We start from the raw sequence: 27,785 nt of genomic DNA, 5'->3' as shown, positions 1-27,785 counted from the left end.
ATAAAACTGGAAGTCATCCAAAGCTCTGATGCCCATGTCTTCATTCACAGCAAGTCCCGACACCCCATCACCCTGTGCTCACTGACCATTCCAACTTCCCATCAAGCAACATGTGGCAAAGTGGCTCAATGGTTAGCACTGACACAGCACCAGGGATCTGGGTTCAATTCCAGTCTTGGGAGACTGTCTGTGTTGACTCCCTGTGGCTGCAAGGGTTTGCTCTGGTTTCCAGCCAACGTCCAAAGATGTGCATGTCAGGTGGACTGACCATCCTAAATTGTCCATTGTGTCCAGGGATGTGTAAATTAGGTGCATTAGTAACAGGGAATGCAGGGTTACAGGGACAGGGTCTGGGTGGGATGCTCTTCAGACAGTCAGTTGGGTCAAATGGCCTGTTTTCACACATGTAGGGATTCTCTGAGAAAAAAAATGTCTTAATGTTGTCATCCTCACTTTGGTTTTCATACTCCTCCAGGACCTTGTCCTCTCTCCCTGTCTGGTCTCTTCCATCTTCATGACATGTCAAAATATCTGCCCTACAGGCAATACCTCACGTGCACCCCCAAAGAGTCAAGTGTCCACTCAAAGTGTCAAGAATAATTCAAAGCCTGGTGTACACCCAATGCAGGAGAAGACAGACACAAGAATTCAAATCAAATTGATTTATGTCTTAGAGAGTTTAATTGGATTTTGACCACACAATTACCGGTCACAATATTGCATGCTTCATGGATTGCACATTAGGGCAGAATCCACAGGTGAGTAGACAAATTAACTCTCATTTATCTTACTGAATAGTTGACCCTTTACATTGGATGACATATATATAAAAGACTGCATTTGGAAAATGTTGGTGGTTTCCCAGACCACTGGGGAAAGGTAAACATATAGACAGCATTTTAGCATGTTGTTCAAAGGTACTCTTTGTAACTACATCTCTCTCACAGTAATCTGTTAAAGATTAAATATTAATGCAGTCAACTTCTTTTTATCTCACGATCAGACTTACGAGGCTGGCAACTGCATGACTGTGTTTTAACCAATCAGTAACTTACTAAGAGCACTCTGAAAACCCATTTGGAATGAAGGCAGCCTTTGCTGAGGAAATGCAATCATGGTCTTGTCATTTAGGTATCATGCTTTTATCAGGGAAAACTGTAAATCACAACTAGCAGACGTAACCCTTCAGATACTGGTGAGCCGGATTATCAAGCAGTTTATTTCAGGAAACTCCAAGTGTTCACTCCCAATGAATGAATTCATCCAAACTTCAGAGGGTAAGAGGTACCACAACAGCCTCAGAACTGCCTGGTTTAGGGAGAAATAAGGTGAACAAACAACCAAAAGTCCAAACCAGCACCCACTGATCTCTTGTAGAAACATCAAGGTAGGACTACATTAGATTACATTGTGATGCCTTCCACACTTTAATAGCCTGCATTCACCATGTAACTCATACTTGCAGAGAATATCAGTTAAATAAAGCATCTTAGGACTTTTTCCATCTGTGCTATTGCATGGAGGGACAGTGCTTTCAGACTCAAGGTGAAAAAGACACTTACAAATTGCTGTCACAGAAGCTTTCAATGTAGCAAATTAAACCAAATTGTATGAGAATGTGTCAGGTCAGTAAAAGACAATATTACAACAACAGTGTTAATTCAGATGAAGCAGGAAGACATAAAAGGGGCCTCTTTGTAATGCATTCGCTACTTGTAGATAACAAGGTTAAAAGGTGTCTCTCAAATGAGGAGCTCACCAACATGTGAATGCACTAGAAACAGACAACTGTTTCTGAAGAATACATGCACCCAGCCAATGCAAGTGATCTTACTGTGTCGGGCATTACGTCAGTGACAATTTGGAAAATTATCAATTTCAAAAATGAAATATTTAATAAGTACAATCTTCATTAATGGACATTTAAGACCATCTTGGTGTTTCACTTACTGCAGACACATGAGCACAAATGCTTTCTCCTGATGATATATCCCACCAATTTGCGTTATGTAGTGTTATCCAGAACTTTTCCCTCTCTGCGTTTGGATAATTTAGTTCCTGTTAATTCAAATTTCTCATAACTAAGTCTTACCTGAGCATGGCATCCAGGGTGTTTCCTATGGTTTTAAAATTAAAATGAATTTTCTGCTAATAAGCCTCAGACACTAAGTAGGAAAGCTTGCTGTGAATGGCATAAGCTGCTGGATCGACGCTTCGCTCCGCTGGAACTTCTGTCTGTTTTTGAAAAGCATCAATGTATTGCAACTTCAGACATGCTTCACATTTAAACTCACAAGACTTGAAATTATTGTAAATAAAGTAGAACAGTAAAATGTACATATACAACACTGACAAATAAACTGACATGATACTTCATCTGTCACCAACTGCCCCCTTCACAAAAATGGTTCTTGATGGCTTTACAGTAGGAGACAGAGGAGGGTGGTGGAGAGTCATATTTCACATTGTAGGCCCTTGACCAGTCAGGGATCGGTGCCGGGTCCACTTCTGTTTATCACTTATTTTGTTGATTCGGATGAGAAGAAAGGTGGCATGGTTATTAAGTTTGTAGATGACACCAAAATTGGTGGCATAGTGAACAGTGATTACAGAGATCATGATCAATAGGGTCAATGGACTGAACAGTAGCAGATGGAGGTTCATTTGGATAAATGTGAGGTATTTGCATTTTACTGATACAAACAAGGACAGGATTTATACAATTAATGGGTAGCACCTTGGGCAGTGTTGTAGAAGGGAGACCTAGGGGTTCAGGTACATAATGCTCTGATATTTGCTTCACAGGTGGTTAGACAGAGTGGTTAAGCAAGTGTTCAGCATGTTTGCTTAATCACTCAGACATTTGAGTTGAGAAAGGTGGGATGTCGCGATTGTACACGATGTTGGTGAGGCCTCCGCGGGATTACTGTGTGTAGTTCTGGTCACCCTGTTAAAAGAAGGATATCATTACATTGGAGAGAGATCAGAAAAAAATTACCAGGATGCTGCTGGGAATGGTGGGTTTAAGGGATAAAAATAGATTGGAAAGGCTAAAATATTTTTCACTGGAGCATGGAAGGTTGAGCGGTGACCTTGCAGAGGTTTGTAAAACCATGGGAGACAGTGATATGGTGAATAGCAAGGGTTTTTTTTCCCTAGGGTAAGGGAGTTCAAAACTAGGGGGCATATATTTTAAGGTGAGAGGAGAAGGAATTAGAAAGAACACAAGGGGCAACTCTCTTTTTTTTTTTACACAGAGTAGTTCATCTGTGGAACAAACTGCCAGTGCAAGTGGTCAATGTGGGTAAAGTTTCAACATGGAAAGGACACTAGCTAAGTACACAAATAGGAAAGGTTGGGAGGGATTTGGGCTAAGCACAGGCAACTGGGACTAGTTTAATTTGGGAACATGCCTGACATGGACTGGTTGGAACAAAGGATCCGTTTCGATGCTGTATGGCTCCATGATTCTATAACTGCTTGTATTTCTTGGATTTTAATTATTAGTCAGGTTAATTCAAGCAGTTGCTGTTCACTTGTGGAAACTAAATCACACATCTTTACATGAACTTTGTGGCCTGCTTCCTCCTTGAAGTAAACTGGCTCAGAGACAACAGATCAAAATTTCAGTAACATTTTTATCTCATGAAGGGGTCATGACTTTAATTACAGCTGATTTAACTTCCTTATAGGACACTCCATTTCTGTTTTTTTGCAAGAACTTGTGACAAAGTTCTCCTAAACCACACTAAGATCAACTAGATAACTCTAATGTTTGCCCACACATCTTTTAATTATTTAATTTCAAAACCGTGAGTTATATGGAATATAAATATCAGTGCTTTCAAACAAAGGATAAGAACAGTATCAAACACTATTCTCATGACTCACTGGAAAGCATTCTAAACCACAATACTTGGAGAAATTGCCCAAAATAACCTCAGACAGCAAATAACTTCTTAGCAAAATCAAAATTATGCAAAGACGAATGGGAGTAAGAATGACTTGAAATAAATACATAGTCTGTGATAGAGACTTGGCAGCCAATGCTCTGCAAACGACTTCACTTGAAACTCCGAGGAAGTCTCTTGTTTCTCAAGAGAAGACTGCAATCCATGATTTGTCCTGATCTTCCATGGTGTTTGGGGCCAGATGCAGTGCCTTCTGTATATCAATAGTGTTGGCAAGGAATTTAGAACTGCACTGCTCCAGGAGAAATGTTAAACAGAGAGGGATCAAACGTCTGTCCTTTAAACGGCGAACCTTCAGCATCCCATCCCTTCTTCAACATCTCGTGCACTTTCTAGAAACCATTAACAAATAACAAAGAATTTGACAGAAGTGGAAACATTGCCATTTGTCCCAGTTTATGAAGAACATAAGCTACACAGCTCATTCACAGAATTGTGAACTGCCACCTGAAGCAACTTTCATACATTTAGATTTAAGCAGCAAAATGAAGAGTCACAAATAATGAGAACAATTCAGAGAAGTTAGGACAGTGGATTGGAAAATGATCTCATCGGAGTCCAACAGCAGCTCCAAGGCCAATTAATCTAAAGATGCTCTCTCACTCAGGATCCATGAATATGAATCAGGATCACATCAGTTCATTTGCAATATTAAAATATCCAAATTTGCATAATAATCTGTGGCTAAATTGGTAAGTCATTCCAACAGGCCTCAAGGTCATGTGTTGTAATAAATGGGCATCTCGCAGGACAGACTTTTAAAGGTTTCAATAAAATCACACTGCTACAGTGGCAAATAAAGTAGTTCAGGAATGGCTGACTTTGGAATGCAGTATTTTCAACTTCTGCAAAGGACAGCACTCCACACGCAATGCTGCATGAGAATGACTCAGTTGTTCGCAGTCATACACCAAATTCTCATCATATCAACTGCCCTTGACTCATTAGTAAATTTCTGTTTTGTCTACTCCTTTTCAAACCTTGACCCAACATTGGTTATTTTTTGTCACTGACTCATGTGTCTAGATTTTACATTTGAACTTCAGGCCAGTTGAGATAAAGGTGATTCTGTCAAGCAGACAAGGAGAGAAAAGCAGAAAGTGAGATGAAAATAAAGGCCCAGGATCTTTCAGCCACTTTCCAAATACAAGGCCAAAAAGACCAAACTTCTTTGGTTTTGCCAAGAGAACACATGGGGGGGTGGGGGGGGGGGGGGGGTGGTAAAGTCACATAAGCATGTCTTAATATAGTCTTGAATGATCAAACTGGTTTGGCTGTCATTGCATTCTGCCATCAGCACAATTCTATACTTAGATGCAATTAAGACCTGTCTCCTGCAGAACATTTATCTCCAGTTAAGTGCTTTGCCAAGTCCACCAAAGCTGAGTGGGATTTCACCTCAAATCTTGCCATTTGAGTTGCAACTGAACATTTGGTTAACAATCACACTGTTGTTAAATTAAAGAACGTAAACAGAATTTCTAAGCCAGATTACGACAAGAACAAGATCATTTTGCCCAAATTAATTTTATCAGCACTCATGCTGGCCGCGAGTCTCTGCCCACTGGGTGCGATATGATTTGAATGATTCTGTTCATTTCACCAGACAGGCCAATATCAAAACCATTAAGTTGAAACAAAATTTGGTTGACCAACTAAGGCCTCATCACCAAACAAAATATTTAGATTCATTTCCATGTGAAATAGCTGAAAGAGTAGGAACTCTTGACGGTAGTCTTACACAGTTGCCACTTTGACCAGAGAAAAATGCTACCAACAGCAACTGTCAAGCTCAGAATTCACACACCAAGGCAGGGTACATTTACATGAGATGAAGCCATTCAGACAACGTCTTTCAGAGCCAATGAAAGACAAAAAGTAACATTCAAGCTGTAATAGAATCATAGAATCCATGCAGCATGGAAGCAGACCATTCGGTCCATCAAGTGTACAAAGACAATTTTAACAGCATTCCATCCAAACCCACTTCCTTACCCTATCCCTGTAACTCTGCTTTTCCCATGGCTCATCTACCTGATCTACACATCGCTGGACAGTATGGGCAATGTAGCATGGCCAATCCAACTAACCTGCACATTTTTAGACTGTGGGAGGAAACCCATGTTGGCGAAGCTTCTTTTGCGTGCTGAATTATAATCTCCTTTCATGAGGTCTATTGTGTATTTGACAAGTTATTTCTTTACCATCAACCGCACATAACTACCAATTCAGCTTGCTACAGTAGTTAAACCTGCCCTGCTAATTTTAACATGCTTGCATTCCTGTGTTGTTTCCTTCCCTTGATCCCTGGGTTATCTATGTTAGATAATCAATGTCACCCATCCCTCAATTCAACAATGTCATCCACTCAGGGTCAATATTTGTGACTTGGGTCTTTAATAACTGACCAGCTCAATTTTCAATCTACACACCTTTGAACACACAGTCATTCCATTAGGTCGCAGGATCCAGAGGATTTCCTTTTTTTTAAATTTCCTTCTTAGCTATCTTGCTGTCAATTAAGGCACTGACATTTCAAATATTGTGAAATTTAATTAAGTTGTCACCACTCCGAACCATTAGCAGCAAGTCTTGGTGGGCAATGCTGCCAAGTTGCAAAAAAAACTTCAACAGATATTTTAAAAGCTTTCAATTATTCGTTTGCACTGTAGGTGAAATTCCTCTTGCACTTCTTTATGTTGCCGATCCACCAGTCATGCCTCACTACAGCACAGGAGTGTCAAGATGATAAGGTCTCTGTGCACAGGCATTTTTGCCAAGTCCTACACCATCAGTAGACTGACAGCAGCGACAAGACAGCTAACTGGGCATCCCTAAGCAGCTAAGTAAAAAAGGCAAAGAACTGCAGATGCTAGAAATCAAAAACACAAAACAGAAATTGCTGAAATGACTCAGTAGGTCTGGAATTCACTACCCCAGAGAGGACTGAAGTGTTCAGTCACTCAGCGTATTCAAGGCAGAAATAGATAGAACATGGATAACACCATCTAATCAATTCCAAAGAGCTGGTGTAGGAAAATGAGCTGAATGGCCAGTTTTTGAACTGCACATTTTAATGCAACAAAACCCAAGAACTGCGGATGCTGGAAATCAGTAGCAAATCAGAAATTGCTAGGAAAAGTCAGAAGGTATGGCAGTTTTTGTAAAGGCAAAGCAGACTTAATGTTACAGATACTGTGACACTTCTTCAGAACCGACTGTGTCCACGAAAGATGGTATATATACTGAAAATGGAGTCATATGGGGGCAGGATTAGACAATAGTCGGACAGACCAAGGAACAGGTAAAGGTCAGCCTGGGAGAATAAATAGCTGCTAATGGGTTGGCTGTGGTTCCTTCTAACTCACTACCCACGGCCAGAGACAGATTCCAGTTGAAGCTGCTATTTACCTGTGCTTGACTCAATCGCGTGCTCACAATTAGGTCTGCTCTACATCGGAGAGATGAGATGCAGATTGGGCGACCGCTTTGCAGAAAACCTGCACTAAGTTTGTAAAAATAGCCAAGCTTCAGGTTGCCTGCTGTTTCAACAGACTACAGCGTTCCTTGGCCAACATGTGTGTTTCAGGCTTGCTGCAGGGCTCCAATGAAGCTCAGCATAAAGTCGAAGAACAGCATCTCATCTGCCACTTGGGGACCTTGCAGCCTTCAGGACTCAATATCCAGTTCAATAATTTTAGGGCCTGAGCACCTTCTCCTATGTCCATGCCCCAAGCCCCACACCAAGCACTGTCATCACTTGGGTTGCTCCCACAACAACCCACTATCAGCTATTACCAGTCCTCAAGAGCAGCTTCTCATTCTCCCAGGCTGATCTTTGCCCATTCCTCGGCCTGCCTGACTGTTGTTCCATCTCTCTGCGATCCATCTCCAATTATCATTTGCTCCTCCCACTCCTCAGCATACATACCCAGTTTTTCTGTGCTACAGTTTTGAACAAGGGTCACTGGACCCAAAACGTTAACTCTGCTTTTTCCCCACAGAAGCTGCCAGATCTGCTGAGTTTTTCCAGCATGATGTTTAGATCCCTAATCAGGAATCTGCACACAGGTGACACACGCATGAAGGTTCTTGTAGCAGAAATGTGAAATGAAGCTATCTTCGTGAATGCTCTACTCGGCACAGGAGCAAGAGAGCTTAGAAAGATGTTTTGGAAGATACAAACCCATTTTCTATTGATTGAGAAAAGCAGCAATGAAAATATCAATTAACAAAGAAAACATTAAGTTGCAACCTGTCATGTTAGAAAATTTGTGGACTTCACAGGGATAGTCACATAGAGAGGAAATACATTTGATCTGGATTACATTTGTCACCTAATTTTGCCTCAGCTGATTTAAAAAAAACAGATTATGACACAGACTAAGCAAAAAGAACTCCATCATTTCACACAATTACATGTTGTTGGTACAAACACAGTAGGTATTTCGGCTAGCAAACCTGCTCCCAGCTCGAAGTGAAAACTGAAAAGGAAAAGTAAAAAACCCAAGTGAGATCTTCAAAGGGAAAACTCTGATGGAGGCACTGAACAACACAGTAAATTCATAACTAAGTATTTTTTAAAACTTATTTTGGGCATTAAAACTTGCAGTTATCAAGGGGAAGAAAAACAGTCAGATTTTCTTTCCAGCCAAACTTGCAGCCAATCCATTAGTTTTATATGATGCACATCTCTATAGCTTTTCCCATGATAGATTTCGATTGTCAAAATCTGTGATCAAAGTAAAGGGGCGTGGACAGAAAGAATTCAAAAGAATTCAAAATTTTTAACATTCATGTCTTTTCAGAAAGGTGTTCAAGAATCAGCAGCCATTTCCTCATTCTTGAGCACTTGCTTACCGTTTCATGGCTCTGTGGTTTGCCCTGCATTTTCTGATGATAATCGAAAGTTAGCCTGTCCAACACTGCATGTTCCTCCTCATCCACTGTTGCCATTGACCGTTCTTTGTTTATCTTGTCTATGTCGATTGTCTCTTCACCTTCAAGAATTGCATTCCACCAATATTCACCATTTTTATTCAGGTTTATCTGTCAATAAAACAAGTATTTCAAACCATATTATTTGCTCTGTAAAACTGAGCATTGAAAAGCACTTGGGGTAAAAGGTGGTCACGTCCAATATGTCTCTGACGGACTGATACACTTGCCCAGTCAAAGGCAGGCAAGAAAATCGCAGTGACGTATATTTAACTTTACCCATTTGTAATGTATTTATTGTTCGTGAAAAGCCCGTGGTAATCTGAAAAAGCAGCACTCTTGGCTTGCAGGTCATTCTTGCCCAACCCCTCATATTTGCAGTCATGAAAGGATTGCTAAACTCACGTTTGCCACAAGCTAATCTCAAACCTAACATAAAATACGACAAGGATTCTCTCTGACAATATTTTCTTTTTTATACATGCTTAACATAGTGGCAAAAATTAATGTTCCCGATGGTCACAATTTCATGACTCAACTGGAAACAATATATTGATAATCGAACTCTACAATTCCACATGCTGTCACAAACATCTAAGTATCCAAATAAACCGTAATGACAATTTACCTCACACTGGGTTTTGTAAGAAACAGAAACCCACACATTTGTTGTTAACAACTAATGTGATAACAACTGGCTGAAAACACAATTTACTATTGTGGGACTTACGCTGGAGCTCTTTCAGACCCTAAGTACACATACATCCTTCACAACCAAGAGAGACAAAAACCACATGGTTTGACACAAATATGATGGGTGGAAAAATAAATTCTGTAGATCCCAGTCCAGACCATTAGAGTGGGTTGAATTAATTCTCACAGCCTTAGGAGATTTCAGTAACAATGACACAATGTTTTCCACACCAAAACAGTCAATTTTCAATTCAATATTCACCCAATTATATTCAGTCTTTTCTTCTTGTAGAATGTTTTGCCTAGAGTGTCTAGGTATTTGAGGAACAGCAAACAGATATTGCTGGAAAAGCTCAGCAGGTCTGGCAGCATCTGTGAAGAAAGAAGAAGAAAAAAAAAGTTAACTGTTCTAAGGAAGGGTCACCGGACCCGAAATATCAATTCTGATCTTTTTCTTCACAGATGCTGCCAGACCTGCTGTGTGTGTAATTATTGCTGATTTACAGGATCTGCAGTTCTTTCAGTGTTTCTCTTGGTATTCTTTTTTGCTCTCAAAGAGAAGTGGTGAGAGATGTTTCTTGCTTCGAAGTTCCTATTGTCCCTGGGTACAATGTCTTACAGGTTTGTGAAACTGCAAACTTGTTACCTTTCCCTGAGCCCAAAGATGCTTGGTACTTCTCACTTGCAAATGCTCCACCTCATTGTTACTTTCAGAGCAATCTCAAGCAGCTGAACTGTAAACCAGACAATCCCACTTGACCTTCAAGTTAGAAAATAATTATCCTGGGATTATTTTAGCTGACAGTTGTGTCCAACTTCCAGTTTTTCTTTTAAAACCATGGGGGATATTGACTGATATAAACCAAAAAAGATCCTGTGTAAGGTCTCATTATGAAGACAACCCATCATATCAGAGTTAAGTCATTCAAAAGGATTCAACATTACAGGCATTTGACTCCCCCTCCTGTGCCTTTTGAACTTTGCCTTAAATGTACTCAGTTCTTATGCAGCTACCTCCAAAACAAGGCAAAAACAAATGGCTATGCCATTTAGCAAGCAATCATCCAAGTAATATTTTGCTTATAACTTTTCTGCTCAGTCCTTCTGAGATAATTGTTAGCTATCAAAACTTGAGCAGAAATTGTGGTACTTTTTTTGCTGAGAATTAATGCACTATTTTAGAGTTTCTTTGTGAATCTGAAATTGAAGCAATTTTTCTTGAGAAACTGGGACAACGAAGACAGTTTAAAAGACTCAAATAATAAAACCAACAACTTTGCCACCAACTGCCAAATAAATCACAAATGAATGGAAAAATAAAATTCAACCAGAGAACTGGATACAAGTCACCGAAAAGAGGAGTTCTGAGGAACAGTCACCGGACCTGAAACGTTAACTGTTTTTTCTTTCACACATGCTGCCAGACCTGCTGAGCTTTTCCAGCAACTTTGTTTTTGTTACTGTAAAGAGGGCATCTTTTTACACTTCCACATTTATGATTGTGGATTAAAAGAGGAAAACAACAGTTTTCGAAAAACAAGGATTGTTGAAAGATGTGCTATGTTGGCTGATGATTACACAGTGACCAGCATCATTTGTGACTTCTCAGATAATCAAGGAGTCCATGTCTAATTGCATCAAGATCTGGATAACATCCAGGTTTGGGCTGACAAGTAACGTGCGTACCACACAAATTCCAGGCAATAAACATCTCCAACAAGAGACAATCTAACTAACACTCCTTGACATTCAATGGTGTTATGATCACTGAATCCCCCACTACCAACATCCTTGGGGCTTACAATTATGCAGAAACTGAACTTAACACATTACATGATAACAGTGGCCGTAAGAGCAGATCAGAAGATAGAAATACTGTGGCAAGTAACTCACTTCTCGACTCTCCATCCACCAAGCACAAGTCAGGAGTGTGATGGAATACTCCCCACTTGCCTGGATGTGTGCAGCTCCAACAACACTCAAAAAGCTTGAAATCATCCAGGACAAAAGAGCTCGCTTGGCTGGCATCACATCCACAAACACCAACACTGAGCAGTAGCAATGTGCACTATCCAGAAGATACATTGCAGAAATTCACTGAAGATCCCTGGGCAGGAAATTCCAAACCCATGACCACTTCCATTTAGAAGGACAAGGGCAGCAGATATATGGGAACACAACCACCTGCTAAGATCCCCTACAAGCCACTCATCGTCCTCACTTGGAAATATATTCTTGTTCCTTCACTGTTGCCAGATCAAAATCCTGGCATTGTGGGTCAAACTACTGCAATGACTGCAGCACTTCAAGGCGACATCTCACCACCACCTTCTCAAAGGCAACTAGGGTCAAACAATAAAACACTGGCCAGCGATGCCAGTGTCCTACAAGTGGAACGAAAATTAACTCGGAAGCAGTAACCCTGTGCCTCCAGCAAACAGGTGAAAGTATCTAGACAAGGAAGATTAAAAAGCAGGGTTCTGATCAGCACAAGAAACATTTCAGCAAGCTACAACAAATAGGAACAGGAGAAGGCCGTTCAGTCCCACGAACCTGCTCCACCATGCTTTAGAATTATTGGCTCATCCAACATTCCTGACATCCACTTCTGTGCATTTTCCTGCGGGCACAGACCAGTGAACTTCCTTCCCAGTTTTTACTCCACCTGTATCTGATTGTACAGGAGCATTTATCTAAGTGTCAAGAGTTTTACCTAGTTGTGTTGCATGTTTACTGTAGCTTCAGTCTATTTCCATGATAATAAGTAATAATTCTTGTTACGTTCAGAAAGCTGGTTTGTGCCTTCTGTCAACTTAGGTATGAAACAAAGGTAAATGTGGTGCATCTTCTAAAAATCTTGAACATTGTTGATGACTCCTAGAATAGTCAGGTCCGATTTCCAGTGCGCTACCCCAGTTAGGGTTATCCACTTATTTCAGAGCAAAGCAACGTTCAAAAATAACGAGGAATAGCCAAAGCAAATAAACCAAGTTCTCACCTTCAAAACATGAAGTAGATTTTGATGAGAACTGACATAAACATGGAAGACTTGCTTGGAGGAAGCTTAGCCCATCTTTCACATGAGAATCCATTTTGAAAGCCAGTACTTATTTTGGCAGGCATTCCATTGCCTGAGGCAGACAAAGTGCATGTGCAATACATCCCATATTAGTAACAAAGACGCCAATGCACAGGCCAGATGCTTTGTTGTCTGTGGATAGGAAATTGTAGGCAGTTGGCCTTCAAGTTGGTCAGATGTGTTGGGAATGCTTGCCTCTGTACTGAAGTATAACGCAACAAACACAGCAACTCTGGTAGTGTCCTGACCTCTGAGTCAAGAGGCCTGGATTCAAGTCCCACCTACTCCTGAGGTGTGAGATAATGTGGCTGAGGGGGTTAATTAGAAAACATATAGAAAAAAAACATATTTGAAATATTATCCTCCAAATGCAAACCTTTGTACAAGTCACATCCAGAATTCACGGTAAGCACCCAAAGTTTCCATTGCGAATATCATGTTTCAGTGATGTAAGAGCATCTCCTGCACACTCCCATGCCATCAGTGCATCATCCATACTGAAGAAAAATACTCACAACAAGGTGACAGACATGGAAACCTCATGCTCATTTTCTAAATCTCTGGGTTATGATAACAAACATATTTGCTAAAGATCTAAAATAATTGTATTGCTCAATAATTTTCCTGTTGCACATTTAGTCATCACTGCGTAGGAGTAATCCAAGTTAACATGACTGCAGAGATCATTCAAGTTGGACAATGCAATTTCAGCTGTGCGTGCAGTTAAGCCACTCATCACCACCGGACACCATCATTCAATGAGGATGTGACCAGAATTCAACGTGTCAGAAAATGAAGAAAAATTAAGGCAAGGAAAAACAAGAGAATTACAATTGAAGTTACAGACAAATGATGGCTGCAGCAGCACACGTTATTAAATACCACTCAAAGGGAAACTGATTATAACAGGGGTTTTTGTGGCTTTCATAAACAATATATTTTCCAAACAGATGGCTTTTAGAACAGACAGCTTTATGAAAAAATAACACCTCACAGAAACCCTCAAACTTCCATTCATCACCAGGCACAAAGCTGATTATAAAACTGACCATTCAGCAAAAATAATACCGGTCATTCATTAAAAAAAAACAAGGCTGATATCAGACCAGAATTGGACAAACTTAGCCAGATCTGAGTGATGGTGATTGTTTCAAGGGCCAGCTGGAAAAGAAAACAATTAAAACAAAGATCTAATTATGATCATTATTTCATACTTCATTACGTAGATCAACAAAATCAAAACTCTTTACAATGGCATTAAACTCTGCAGTGATTCTATTTCTCTCTTCCCCACATGATGACTGATCTGCTCAATGGGTTTTCTCTTGTTTCAGATTTCCAATAGAGTGTTTTCACTTTACCTGGCCGAAATAAATGCTGCACTCTAATTTACAAATGCAAGGATGTACAAGATTGACCACGAGAAAGCAAATGTGGAGTGACGAAAAAGGCACTCAAGCTACTCCACCTACTTTCATCCTTCTGTCAGGATTTAACAACCTCAACGTATTTTGAAAGAGGTCCTAGCAAGTACATTTTTATTTTTCAATTTCGTCTTATCACAAGATCATACCTTGAAATCACACTGCTCATTAGTCATCACAGTCAAAACTGTTCTTCTGGAGAAGTCAAGCGGAGCTGTACCTCCAGCAAAAAGGGAAGATGCTTTTCAATACAGACTTTTGCACATAAATACCAAAACGGCTACCACAAAATGTGAAAACAAGATTGCTTGCAGAGATTTGCAGTCATGCATTTTCGCTGCAGGCACTTGTACTTCAATCCCTCAGCCAAGTTTTGGTAAGGTCCTTCAATGGTCATCTGGCACAGAGAAACACTTGTTGCTTGTTTAGCTTATCCGCACCCTTATGAATTTGAGCAAGTCCACTGCATCTCAACCAAGCTTTCTCTGCCCTACGGAGAATAATTTTTCTCATCTCCTCATTTCACTAAATTTTCACAGTTATAAATATGGCTCCAGGAGTACACAATACAAGTGGACAATATATGAAGACACGCAAAATTTTTTTAGAACTATAAATATATAAATGATTCTACTGTCTAAAGGCAATAAATTAATTGGTACGGATATACTAATGCAGGGATATCAATGTCCCCGGTGAAAATCCTGGACTAATTCCAGAAAAGCCAGAATTATTCCACAGAATCTTGGGCTTCAGCAAGGAAACAAAACTATAATTACACTAACGACCAATTTAAGACCTTCAGACAGAATCAGAGTGCGGCTTACTTAAACATGCGAGAAGCTACGATTGTTTACAACAGGGCCCAAAGAGTCCACATCTCAATTAAATGAAGGTTTAAAGGCCCAGCATTGCCCAGAGCAATACATTGATTAGAGTCATCTTCCCTGGTTTGAAGTTAAACCGAAGTTTAAGTAAGTTGAAGTTTAAAGTTGCCTGCTGTATTGTCTGTTGCAACACACCTACCAAAGTTTACACGTCAAACAATCAGCACCCTCTTCTCATACAGCGAAAACTGTCATTTCCTTAGAGATTTGTTATGCTTGTGATTCTGCCCTGATGAGTGCAAGACTAAAGCCTTTAACACACCTTTTTTGTTTAACAGCTGCATAAAAGATGTAACTGCTTGTAACTTTATAAAAGGACAATGAATTGAAAAATAAGTTAATGATTTGGAATAACAACTACTGACATATGCAAAACCAAAATCTAACTAAAAATTGCAATAATCTACAAGGTAACTTGTTGCCCTCACTGCTTCATCATGTCCACTTGAACATGACAACAATGCATACTCCACAATGGCCTGCTTCCAGACTCTTAATTATTTGGAAAATCCAACTTACCTCAAAGAAAATAAAAACCTCCAGTGATGGAAATACTCAGCCAGTCTGGTAGTTTATGTAAAGGCAAAAATTAAAACAGTTAACATCTCAAGAGTCAAAATGACTATCCTACAAAGAGTCATCATCAACTCAAAATTATTTCTGTTTCTCTATTTGCAGATACAGCAAGGCCTATTGGGTATTTCTAGAAATCACAGTATTTTACTTCTTTTTTCCCTGGAGGACGTCTCTTAGCTTTGAAAATACTTCCCTTGAACTTCACCATCAGAACTTTGTTTTCACAGAACTCCAGACACCAAGTGGCCAGATACCAGGAGAAGGTGTGCATGCGTACCCAGCCTACAGAGATATACACTTGTGTCAAACAGTCATCTCAACAATCAGACAGCATGTTTTCTCATATGCACACATGGCTGAATGTGGTCAGAATTTGCTCAGGCTTGCAGTATACAGTGAACAAAGAGTGATGAGGGGAAGAGAAAAGGGATACCCAATGTCACTTAGAGGTAAAATAAACACGTCTGTTTGTCAGGGTGACAAAATTCCACCGCTCAACCAACCAAAAGGTGAGTTATTCCCCATTTAGTTGAAACCAAACATTAAACAACCAACCACCCTGCAGGCTGCACCTGCATGGCCATTTCTGGTTGGCTCCTTCTTCATTTATAAGATTGGCGCTGTCAGCTTTGTCAGGATATCATGCCCATCCCGAATTATCCCTTGAGCAGGTGTTGCTATGCTGTCTTCTTGAACCACCGCAGGATATTTCTTTAGGTGCTTCCTGTATGTAGAATAAATTCTGTTCAAAACTCAAGTCACAATTTTCATCAAAAAACATGGCTTCAACTTATTTCAGAAACATGAACTCCATTCTTTAAAGTTGTTGTCACGTAGCTAGCAGCATCAGGCTGCACAGGTCTGCATAAAAGAGGCTTAACATGCTTCATTGGCAATTGCAGCCACCCTGTCAGGGAGACATGTACTACAGACAAGCAGGTTTCATTTGCTGTTCTATTTTTAGTGCATCTCTGCTTGTGCTATTTTGACACTGACATTAAGACAGTTTAAAATTAGTGCGTGCCATTCAAAAATTTGAAGAATTTTTCCAAGAGGTCAGCACAAGAAATCTTGATGAAGGCCTCAGTACAGAATGCCGTTGCTCACCTGGGAAAAGATGCAGCACAATCAAAATCCAAGTCAAAGAGCTGGAATTATCACTTTAAAAACAGATCTTTCCCTTTTCTATTCTGGAGGTAACGTCCAAGCGCTATCACTAGAATGTTAATCCGCAGACCCAAGTAATATCGTGGGGACCTGGGCTTGAGACCTGCTGTCACAGGTGGTGCAATCTGAATTTAATTTCAGACATTTTAAATTAAAAGTCTAATGATGACTATGAAAACACAGTCAATTGCCATGTAAAAACAAATCATCTGTTTCACAGATGTCTTCTTGGGAAGGAAACTGCTGTCCTCACTTGGTCTGGTCTACACTTGACTCCAGATCCATAGCAACAAGGTCGGGCACGTTGTGGCAACTGATTGTGGTAACAAATGCTGGCCTGACCAGTGACACACACATCCCACGAACAAAGGAAAATAACTGTTCATTGCTTACAAATAGCCAATACAGAAACAGGCCTTTCCACCCCATCTGTCCTTGCTGTTTATGCTGCATCAAGCCTCAGAGCCCTACATCCTTCCTCACCTGACCGTATTAATCATATCCTATCCCATTTTCCTCACAAACCTGACATAGGTTCCCCAGAGGCAAACACCTACACTCTAGTAACTTCCTCTTCCACCAGAATCCATATTATTCTCTCGCAATTAGTTTCTCACTCTAACTCAAACTCAGGTCTAAGTTTCAACAGTGAACTGAAGATTGTGGAATAGGAGGATGACAAGAATGAATGAAACATGCATTTGCCAACCACAGATAGTAAGAACTATCAATACCAGAGTCAGAGATAACACTGTGGAGCTGGTGGAACACAGCAGGCCAGGCTGTATCTGAGGAGCAGGAAAATTGACATTTCGGGTCGGGACCCTTCTTCAGAAATGGGAGAAAGGGACTCAGAAATAAATCGACACAGGAAGGGTGGGGCTGGGGCTGGGGAAAGTAGGTGGGATGATGATAGGTGAGTGCAGGTAGGGAGTGGTGGGGATTGGCAGAAAGGTGGGAGAGAAGACAGACAGGATGTGTCAGGTCAAGGAGGCGGGGGTAAAAGGGAGTGTTGGTCATGGGATGAGGCCAGGGATGAGATTTTACAATTGGTGAATTCCATGTTTAGGCCGTGAGCGGAATATGAGGTGCTGCTTCTCCAGTTACCGGGTGGCGTCATTGTGACACTGGAGGAGGCCCAGGATGGACATGTCGTCCAGAGAGTGGGAGGGGGAGTTGAAGTGGTTCGCAACTGTAAGGTGTTGTCATTTGTCATGAACAGAGCGCAGACGCTCTCCAAAGCAGTCTCCAAGCCTCCACTTAGTCTCACCGATGCAGAGGAGGCCACATCAGGGGCAACAGACCACATTAACAGATGTGCAGGTGAACCTCTGTCCGAGGCAAAAGGTTTCAAATTCCTACCTGCACTCACCTATCACCATCCCACTACCCTCACCAACCCCAGCCTCCTCTCTCTTTATTTCTGAGCTCCCTTCCCCCTCCTCCATTTTTGAAGAAGGGCCCCTACCCAAAACGTCGGCTTTCCTGTTCCTCTGATGCTGGCTGGCCTGCTGTGCTCCTCCAGCTCCACACCGTGTTACGCATTTGCCAATCATGTCCCTGTCCAAAATCCATCACTGGACAACAAGAGTAGGAACCCTTAACAACTTGCACAACTCGGGGAGATTACGGATATCTTAGCATTCTATTGTTGCCTTAATTTACACTCAGGATTGAATGCAGCGTTTTGTTTCATTACCACGTACCCAATGAGTAAGCTGCGGAAATTTACTTTGATATATTTTTCAAAAAGTGAATATACCTTCTGCCTGCCTCTTCACACCATATCACAATCTGAAAAGCCAAATGAGATGAGATGAGACAAAGGACAAGTTATGGATCAAGAGGGATCCTTTATGAGAGAGCATATACATTGTCAGAACTTAACCTCAGGGTCAAATATTCATTGACTTACATGTGTTATATGTTGCTCAATGAGTTTAGTCTTTTCAGCATTTACTGGATGACATCTTTGGTCATTGAAGGCCAGGTGCAAAAATATGAGGCCAGATAGCCTAGTACTTGAATGGCTCAGCCCTAAACAACAATGGGCCACCTGAGAGTAGCCAGGCCCAAAAGGGCAGTGAGGACAGGACAAGCACAAAACATGTGCACAAGACAAAGGCAGGCAATGACAAAGCTGGACTTTGCTTAGAAAACAATACTGGTTTATGTGTTGGAGTACAGCCAACAGACTCGCTGGAGCCCCAGACTCTTGCCATGATCACTTATGGAGAGGGGAGTGTGCCCTTGACACATAAGGGGATGGTCACTGACTGCAGTCCCAGCACGTTCCACGTGTGGCATTGAGGATCCCATTGGATACTGTGACTTGGACTCGGAAAATTAATTAGTAATGGGCCAGAGAACATTCTACAAGAATTCTGCAGGGAGGGATTGGGAGGGACACATGGCTGCCATTCCCTCAGTGAAGACATGACCTGGCCCAGCAGAGCAGTGACAGAGATAGAGAGACGGCAACCAGGTGTGAGATCAACCTTCACCAAATTCATCAGACCTACTGTGCAGCCTAGCCAACTTCACGGCTAGTTCCTGGTCCTTACCTGGGAGCCAGGAATATCATAGATCATTGAATCCCTATGTGTGGAAACAGGCCATTCAGCCCAACAAGTTCACACCAGCTCTCCAAACAGCATTCCATCCAGACCCACTGACTTACCCCGGTCTTTTCCAGGGCTAATCCACCTAATCACGAGTTCTACTGCAAAAGAGCACAGTTTTAGAAAGCATTCAACCATAAAGCCCCTTAGGTGCCTTGAGATTATATTGTGATGAAAACGGCATTGAATTGCACGTCAACTCTGACCCTCACAACTATCAGACACAATCAAAATTAATTTACTTGAAAGTGATTGAAGCATCCAAAGAACAAACAACAGAAAACTTGTTGAAAACTTAATCATGGATCCATCACTGACATGCCCATCAAAAACATTAAACCCAAAGAACATTCAGCAATCAATCCTAAATCTTAAATAAAAGCCGAAAGAACTGCGGAAGCTGTAAGTCAGGAACAAAAACAGAAGTTGCTCTGTTGGTCTGGCAACATCTGTGAAGAAAACAAATCAGATTTAATATTTCGGGTCCGGTGACCCCAAGGGACCGTAAGGACCCACGACGTTAACTCTGATTGTTTTCTTAATATAACAGTTCCAGACCCGCCGAGCTTTTCCAGCAACTTGTTTTTGTTTTTTAATCCGAAGTCTTAAATCTACTTGTGGAACAATTCAGTTTTCTTCTGTAATTGGAACTGCATCAAATCAAAAAAGGGTCAAACGTATGAAGGTACAAAAGATAATGAGACCTATTTAGACCAAGGTCTCAACTGGTAAAAGACATACACGATAACTTCAGCCAAGTTCTTTTCAAACAATTCTGCTGACATAGTAGCGTTTCCACTTGCATCCCAACAGTCATTGTGTATATTAAGTTTAAAAAAAACTCAAAACAAATGATAATATTGAAGCTGCGAGAAAGATGCATGCCTTTAGACATGAGTGGGTTGATACTGCACAAGCAAAGTGCATTTTTGTAAGTTGTGCAACAAAGTTTCTGTCAATGTTTTTGGAAGACAAGAAAGGCTGTGTTGGAGTAAGTAATCTGTACCTGGTTACGTAAAGTGACCTGCATCTGAATACACTAAGCAGCCCATGCCTGCTTACAAGATGGAAGACAGAAGCCAAGCAAAACTAAGCAGCCTGCTCACACAGTGAAATACAATGTTATCTTTAAACACAATTGTGTTAAGGTCAGTAAAAGAATGCTGTATGTTCCCATCAAGACAGTTCTGATAAAAAGATGCCTTAGGACAGATAAAGGCCAATTCCAGCTTCATTAATAAAAGGATGATTGTCCCAATAAATTAATAACATCACATGCTAAATTCAGTCCCTAAACAGCTGCAAGGTCGAGAGCTAAAATTATTTCACAGTAACACTTCTTTAAAGTTACAGCCAGTATTAAACAGGCAATCACAGAAGTTGGTTTCAATACTTGACCAGAATACAATACAAGCATTAAAAATTGAAGCTTAACTTGTCTTAGGACATGCCTTGTCTTATGCCCTGAACAAGATAGATTGCTCACAACACCTAAGTTAGAATATCCTAACAGAAGTAGATGTGTAACATTACTCTTTTAATTAACTTTATAGCATAAGTTAACTAATTACTATAAGGTTAAAACTAACTGACTTTTTATTTTTACATCTTGCAATTGGGGCAGTGGGAAAATAAGAGGAACTGAATGTGATAAAAGACAGCACCAAAATGCAATGGATAATGGAATTCAACCTGTCCCTACTGATAAGCAGCCTGAGAAAGATCCGAAGGAGTACAGTCATTAAACAAATGGAATGCAAATGAATAGGATGCATGGAAAGAAACCAAAGCCTAGCAATTACAATGTCTAGCTAATATCATGGACACCTAGGGCTGTCCACAGAAGTGCCCATCATTGATTAGGTGTCCTACAGGATTGGGTGTTTGGACTAAGGGGAAACAACAGTGAACACATGGTGTTTGAATATTCAGAAACAACATGCAGAAGAATGCCGTATTTCTTTCAAAAAGCAAAGGGTGTGTCATTGAGCTATCCTCCGAAGCCAGATCTGGGAGAAGATCCTCTGGCTCTCTCCCAGCATAAATGGGCTCCTGCATGAATAAACATTTTTCAACTGCCTGAATCCTGCCTGCCTCCTGAGTCTTTGTCCCTAGTTGGGAAAAACGCTCCTGCACAGTGAAAATTTACAAACTGACACGCAAAATAAAAAGATTCACATGAAGAGAAATAGAGAATGCCAAGGTTTAATTGTGACATAGAACTGCTGGGATTGGACTTGGGTGAACAAGGTCAGAAGTCACATGACACCAGTTTATAATCCAACAGGTTTGTTTCAAGTCACAAGCTTTCGCAACGCTGCTCCTTCGTCAGATGGGCTCCACCGGATGCAGGAGCAGCATTCAAAAAGCTTGTGATTTCAAATAAACCTGTTGGATTGTAACCTGGTGTCATGTGACTTCTGACCATCTTTAGTTGTGACAAGGCAAAAAGAGATTGAGATGCATATTAGGATATGTGGCGAAGCTTAGATCATGACTGAATCATGGATTATTCAAACAACAGTCCATCATGGTCATTCACAGCAAAATTGGCCTTCAATATACAATTTGAAATATCCTAGTCTTTTCTAACTTGCCCTGTTCCACAATTATGACACATGAACCAACAGTAGCAGTGAGTGAAATACAGTCAAGATGGAGTCACCCTCAAATCCTCAACTTTGAAGCCAAGTCCCATGAAATGTCATGGCATTAGGACCAATACAGAAACAGAAACTCAGTGTTGATCCCTGAATAATGCTGCACCTTGAGATGACATAAAACTCTTCTGTGTTCAATACAACTGGCAAGTAGCAGTGAGGTTGTTCAGGCACACTGCATACTCTGGGTGAGGTACATTATTGCTCATCACCAACAATGGCTCAGGAGGACCATTACTGACAAATCTGGCCAAGCCCCAAAGTCAAAGCTAACTAAATGGGCTTGTGACACGTGATAAGAACACCAACAAGACAGAAAAGCCTACTTGACTCTCCACAAAAATTCTGTCTATCACAGGTGCAGATTGCTCCTCAAGGCCAAGGCTAAAATCTACTTCTGCACCACTGCCTGGAGGCTATGTTAGTGGACTGGTCGTCAACAGCTCCAAGTTAATATCAGGGGACATAAGTTTAAAAAGAGTTCCTGCAGAATCTGGGAATTTAATTCAAAAAAATCTGAAAAACAGAGCTCTCTTAACTGCTGTTGATTATTATAACAATCCATCTTGCTCATGCAAGGTGCTAAAGGGAACAAAATGAGATGCTGCAGGGCCTGCTGTGTTCATCCAGCCTCACATTTTATTATCTTGGATTCTCCAGCATCTGCAGTTCCCATTATCACAAAATCTACCATCGTTACCTGGTCAATCTGACATGCTTTCCGATCCACACAGTCAACACTGTGGCTGACTCTTAACTGCCCTCTGGGAAATGAGGGATGTGCAATAAATGTTGGCCAAGCCAATGATGCCCACATCCCATTAATTAATTTAAATTCATCACTTGCTTGAATCCTGAATCACACCCACATCACAAGAATGAATTAAAATATTGTGGTGTGCACTATCACGGTGCTCACTGAGCAGAGATGTAACATCCCTACAGCTCACAGCTGGGCATCCCTGATGCACAGCAGGCCATAAACAACAGAAATGCATCCAAATACCATCTTACAGTGGCCCAGCACAACCCTCAGACTACAATTACTAACAAAGCGCTGGGACAAAACTGGTTCAATCCAGAAGGTCACAAAATAATGTCAGGAGCAGCTCCAGGGTGAGATGTGAACCTAAGGCTACGAGGCAGGACCACATGCATTCTACAAAGTCAAGTAGCACCCCAAAGGTGAGCAATCCCACAACCAAACGATCCATCCAAAAATCTGTGGTACGAGCAAATCTAGCTGTTCACAGGGGTGGGCAATGAAACTAAAATAAAGAGGCTCCACATCACTACATCCTCAGTGATGGCCAACATCAGCAAATCAGTACAAGGTACAAGGCTAACATGTTCACAATCATTTTGAGTCACAAATGTTACTGAATGAATGATCCACTTAAGCCTCCTCACAAAGAGATGCCAGTCTTCAGTCAAAGCTATTCATTCCCAGTAAGGTGGTTAGAAACGCATTTAGCACACTTGTCTGCATTGCTCAGGCCTTTTAAGTACAGGAGTTGGGAAGTTATGTTGGCTAGTCCTCTTCTGTCACACTGTGTGCTGCTCTGGTCGTCCTGTTATGGGAAGATTATTATTAAACTGGAGTGGATTTGGACAAAATTACCAGGATATTGCTGGGAATGGAGGGTTTGAGTTATAAAAATACGCTGGATAGGCTGGGACTTCTTTCACTGGAAGGTAAGAGGTTGAGAGATGGCCTTATGTAGGTTAATAAAATAATGAGACACACAGATAAGGAATAGCAAGGGTCTTTTCCCTCAGGTGGGGAGTTTCAAAACCAGGGGCATTTTTTTTGAAGGTGAGGGGAGAAAGATTTAAAAAGGACATGACAGACAACTTTTTGTTTTACACAGAGTGCTCAGTGTGTGGGATGAACTGCCAGAGGAAGTGGTGGATGTGGGTACAATTACAATGTTTAAAAAACATTCAGATAAATACATGAATTTGAAAGGTTTAGAGCGAATATGGGCCAAACGCAGGAAGGTGGGACTAGTTTAGTTTGGGAACATGGTCGGCATGAACTAGTTGTATCAATGGGCCTGTTTCCATGCTGTATGACCCTCTGATAACATTCTATATCTGCACACTAACTCTGAAACTCAATTTCTTAATTTAAATTCTTCTGCACTTCAGAATTCCATTTAACGAATATTGTGCTCCATTCATTTTGGTAGGAAGAATTTTTCCACATCATCCACCTCCTGCAAGATATTTTGCCTGTAATAATGTTCCAGATTTCAGAGGAAAGATTGAAAGGGGGGCAAAACAGGTGGGGAGTAGCTTTTATTAATAAGGAAAACATTGCTGCTATCACCAGAAGAGATATTTTAGAAACACCATCCAATGAAAACATATGTTGAAATTAGAAATAAAAAAGAACGATCATCTAATGGGATTGTACCATAGGCTTCCTAATAGTCAGAGGGAAATTGAGGAACAAATGTGCAGAGAGATCTCAGATAGCTGTAAGAATAATAAGATTATAATAGTTGGTGATCTTCAGTTTCCAAACATTTATCTGGACTGACAGTGTGTTAAAGGTTTGGATGGTGAGTAATTTGTGAAATGTGTTCAAGAAAATTTTCTTTACCAATAAATCAATGTTCCTATGAAAATAAAAAGCTTTTCTTGGTTAATAAGGCATGGCAAGTGACTGAAGTAACAGAACAGAGAAACTTTGAATCTTGTGATAGTAATTCTATCAGTTTTAATAGAGTTGTGAAAAAGGATATGTCTTCCAGAAAAATTAAAAGTTTTCAATTGGAGGAAGGCAAATTTTAATGGTATAAGACAAGAACTTTCAAAAGTTCTGAGGAAGGATCAACGGACCCGAAATGTTAACTCTGATTTTTCCTCACAGATGCTGCCAGACCTGGTAAGCTTTTCCAGCAGCTTCTGTTTTTGTAACTTTCAAAAGTTATCAGGAGTAGACTGCAGGTATAAGGATGTCTGATAAGTGGGAGGCTTTCAAAAGTGTGATAATTCAGAGTCATTATGTCCCTGTTCGAGTGAAAGGTACGGCTGGTAGGAATAGAGAACAATGGTGAAAAAGATACTCAGGTTTTAGTCAAGAATAAAAAAAATGATAAATTATTAGATGCAAAACAACTTGGCTCAAATGAATATCTTGAACAGTGTAAATAGTGTCAGGGAAATTCTTAAACAGGAGATCAGGACGGCAAAAAAAAACATGAAACTGCCGTGGTAGATAAGCTTAAGAATAATTCATCGAGTTTTTACAAGTGCATTAAGAGGAAGAGAGCACCGAGACAGCAAGCAGGGCTCCATAAAGATGGAAGAGGTCAACTTTGTGTTGAACCACAGGAGGAGAGAGAGATCTTAAGTGAATATATTGCATCAGTTTTTACTGTTGAGAAAGAAATGGAGGCTAGACAAGTCAGGAGTAGAAATATTTTGGTTTGAAAACAGTTCACAGAAATGGGGGAGATTTTTAATGAATTTCTTCTCACTGTTTACTAAGTAGGGAATCATGGATGCTAAGGATAAAAAGGGAAGCAAGTGGGGATGTTCTGGACCGTTGCGGAGGTGTTTACAGCCTTAAAGCACTTTAAGATTGATAAATCCACTGGACCTGATGAAGTCCAGTTTCGGACACTGCGGGAGGCTGGGGAATAAATTGCAGAGATTTTTGCTTCATCTTTTGCCACTGCTGAAATTCCGGAAGACTGGAGGGTGACTAATGTTGTCTCATTGTTTAAGAAAGGTAGCAAAGACCAGTCGGGGAACTGCAGGCCAGTGAACCAGTGGTAGACAAGGTATTGAAGAAGATATTCAGGGAGTGGATGCACAAATGCTTGGATATTCAAGGTCTGATTTGGGACAGTCATCATGGCTTTGTGCACAAGAATCATGTCTGACAAATCTATTCATGTTTTTTGAAGAGGTAAGCAAGAGGATTGAAGAGAGTAAGGCAGAGAATGTTGTCCACGTGGACTTTAGGAAGGCCTTTAACAAGGCCCCGTACAGCAGGCTAGTCATGAAGGTTCGGTTGTGCGGGATCCAGGGAGAGATAGCTCATGGGATCGATGGTAGGAAGCAGAGCGTGATGGCTGAAGGTTGGTTCTTGGGCTGGAGTCCTGTGGCTCATGGTGTGACGCAGGGGACCTTTGTTATTTGTTATTTTTCACTTACATAAACTATCTGGATGTGAATGTGCCTGGAATGATTCGTAAGTTTGCGGATGATACAACATTAAGAGTTATCACTGATAGCAGTGAAAGTTATCAAAAATTACAGGGGGATTATGATCAGATGGGGAAGTGGGCTGAGGATTGCCAAATGAAATTCAATACAGCTAAGCGTGAGGTGTTGGCCTTTGGAAAGTTCAACCGAGGTCAGAGTCATACAGTGAATGGTAAGTTCTGTGGAGTATTGTGGGACAGAGACACTGAGGAGTACAAGTACATAGTTGGTTGAATGCAGCATCACAGGTAGACAGGGTGGTGAGCAAAGCATTTAGCATGCCGGCCTTCTTCAGTCAGGGCAGTACATATAGGAGTTGGGACATTAAAGATGTACAAGTCATTGGGGAGGCCAAACTTGCAGTGTGGTGTACAGTTTTTGTCACTCTGTTACAGGAAAGGCATAGTTAAACTGGAAACTGTGCAAAGAGGAGTTACAAGGATGTTGCTAGGAATAGTAGGCCTGAGTTCTGAGGTGAGGTTGGCCAGGATTCGACTTTATTCCTTGGAATGGAGGAGAATGAGCGGTGACCTTACTGAGGTGGATAAAATCATGAGGGGCTTAGATAGGAAGAATGCATGTAGTCTTTTTCCCAGGGATGGGGAATGGAAAACTAGAGTGTACAGATTTAAGGTGAGGGGGGGCAGATTTGAGGAGGATGTGAGGAGCAACTTCTTCACATAGAAAGTGGTGCATATTTGGAATGGGCTGCCAGAGAAAGTGGTTGAGACAGGCACAAAAACAACGATTAAAAAAACATTTGGGCAGGTACATGGATGGAAAGTGTTTGGAGGGGGATATGGACCAAATGCAGGCAATTAGAACTTGTTGAGTGGGCACCATAGTCAGCATGGACCAGTTTGGGCCGAAGGGCCTGTTTCCATGCTGTATTACACTCACTCTGACTTTAAAAACACAAACTGGCTCACATTGCTGGAGTCAGCAAAGGTTACAGGCCCAGATAACACTTTCAGTGGTGCAGCAGTGGAGAAGTGAGCCTTAGAGATGGAGACTGTCAGAAAGCTGGGACAGAGGAAGACACTGGACAGGTATTAACAAAGTTTAGGTGTTTAAAAAATGTGTCAACTGTGTTCAGAATAATCCATGTAGGACCTGGGGGTGGAGGTTGGGTGAAGAACATTGAGGTAGGTTTTCACACTCTGAAATTGTTTAACTCCACGTTGAGTCCTGAGGGCTCTAAAGAAACCTGGGCAAAAGATGAGATGTTGCTCCTACAGCTTGCATTGAGCTTCACCGTACAACTTCAGCGAGCCGGAGACAGAAACGTTGGCATGGGAACACAGTAGTGTGCCGAGATGGCAGACAGCCGGAAGCTCAGGGTCATTTTTACAGACAGAGTGGTGGTGTTTGATGAACAACACCTCATGTTTCACCTAGGTAACTTACAGATCACTCTGCATTCTTAAGTCAGACTGGTGCTCAGCACTTGGACTTTCAACTTGAAAGTACTCACTTTGGCAAAACATTGGAGGATGACAGAAGGGGAACTCTCCCACTGAGTTATCTCAAGACAAGAAAAAAATTGAA

At 41.0% G+C, this 27,785-nt stretch overlaps 1 protein-coding gene across 1 annotated transcript in view; it reads right to left on the bottom strand.

The window, feature by feature from the left end:
• Positions 1-662: 662 nt before the first annotated feature.
• nudcd3 (NudC domain containing 3) overlaps positions 663-27,785 on the bottom strand; it is a 46,338-nt gene continuing 19,215 nt past the window's right edge. The window contains exons 5-6 of the mRNA XM_048522999.2: positions 8,832-9,020; positions 663-4,303 (exon numbers count right to left, since the gene is read on the bottom strand). Coding sequence (XP_048378956.1) covers positions 4,193-4,303; positions 8,832-9,020 — 300 coding nt within the window. The 3' untranslated portion in view covers positions 663-4,192. The remainder of the gene's footprint in view (positions 4,304-8,831; positions 9,021-27,785) is intronic.

The sequence above is a fragment of the Stegostoma tigrinum genome, chromosome 40, assembly GCF_030684315.1.
Source record: "Stegostoma tigrinum isolate sSteTig4 chromosome 40, sSteTig4.hap1, whole genome shotgun sequence".
NCBI lineage: Eukaryota > Metazoa > Chordata > Chondrichthyes > Orectolobiformes > Stegostomatidae > Stegostoma > Stegostoma tigrinum.
Note: the sequence above shows the minus strand (reverse complement) of the source record. Positions and strands in the feature narration are given on the sequence as shown.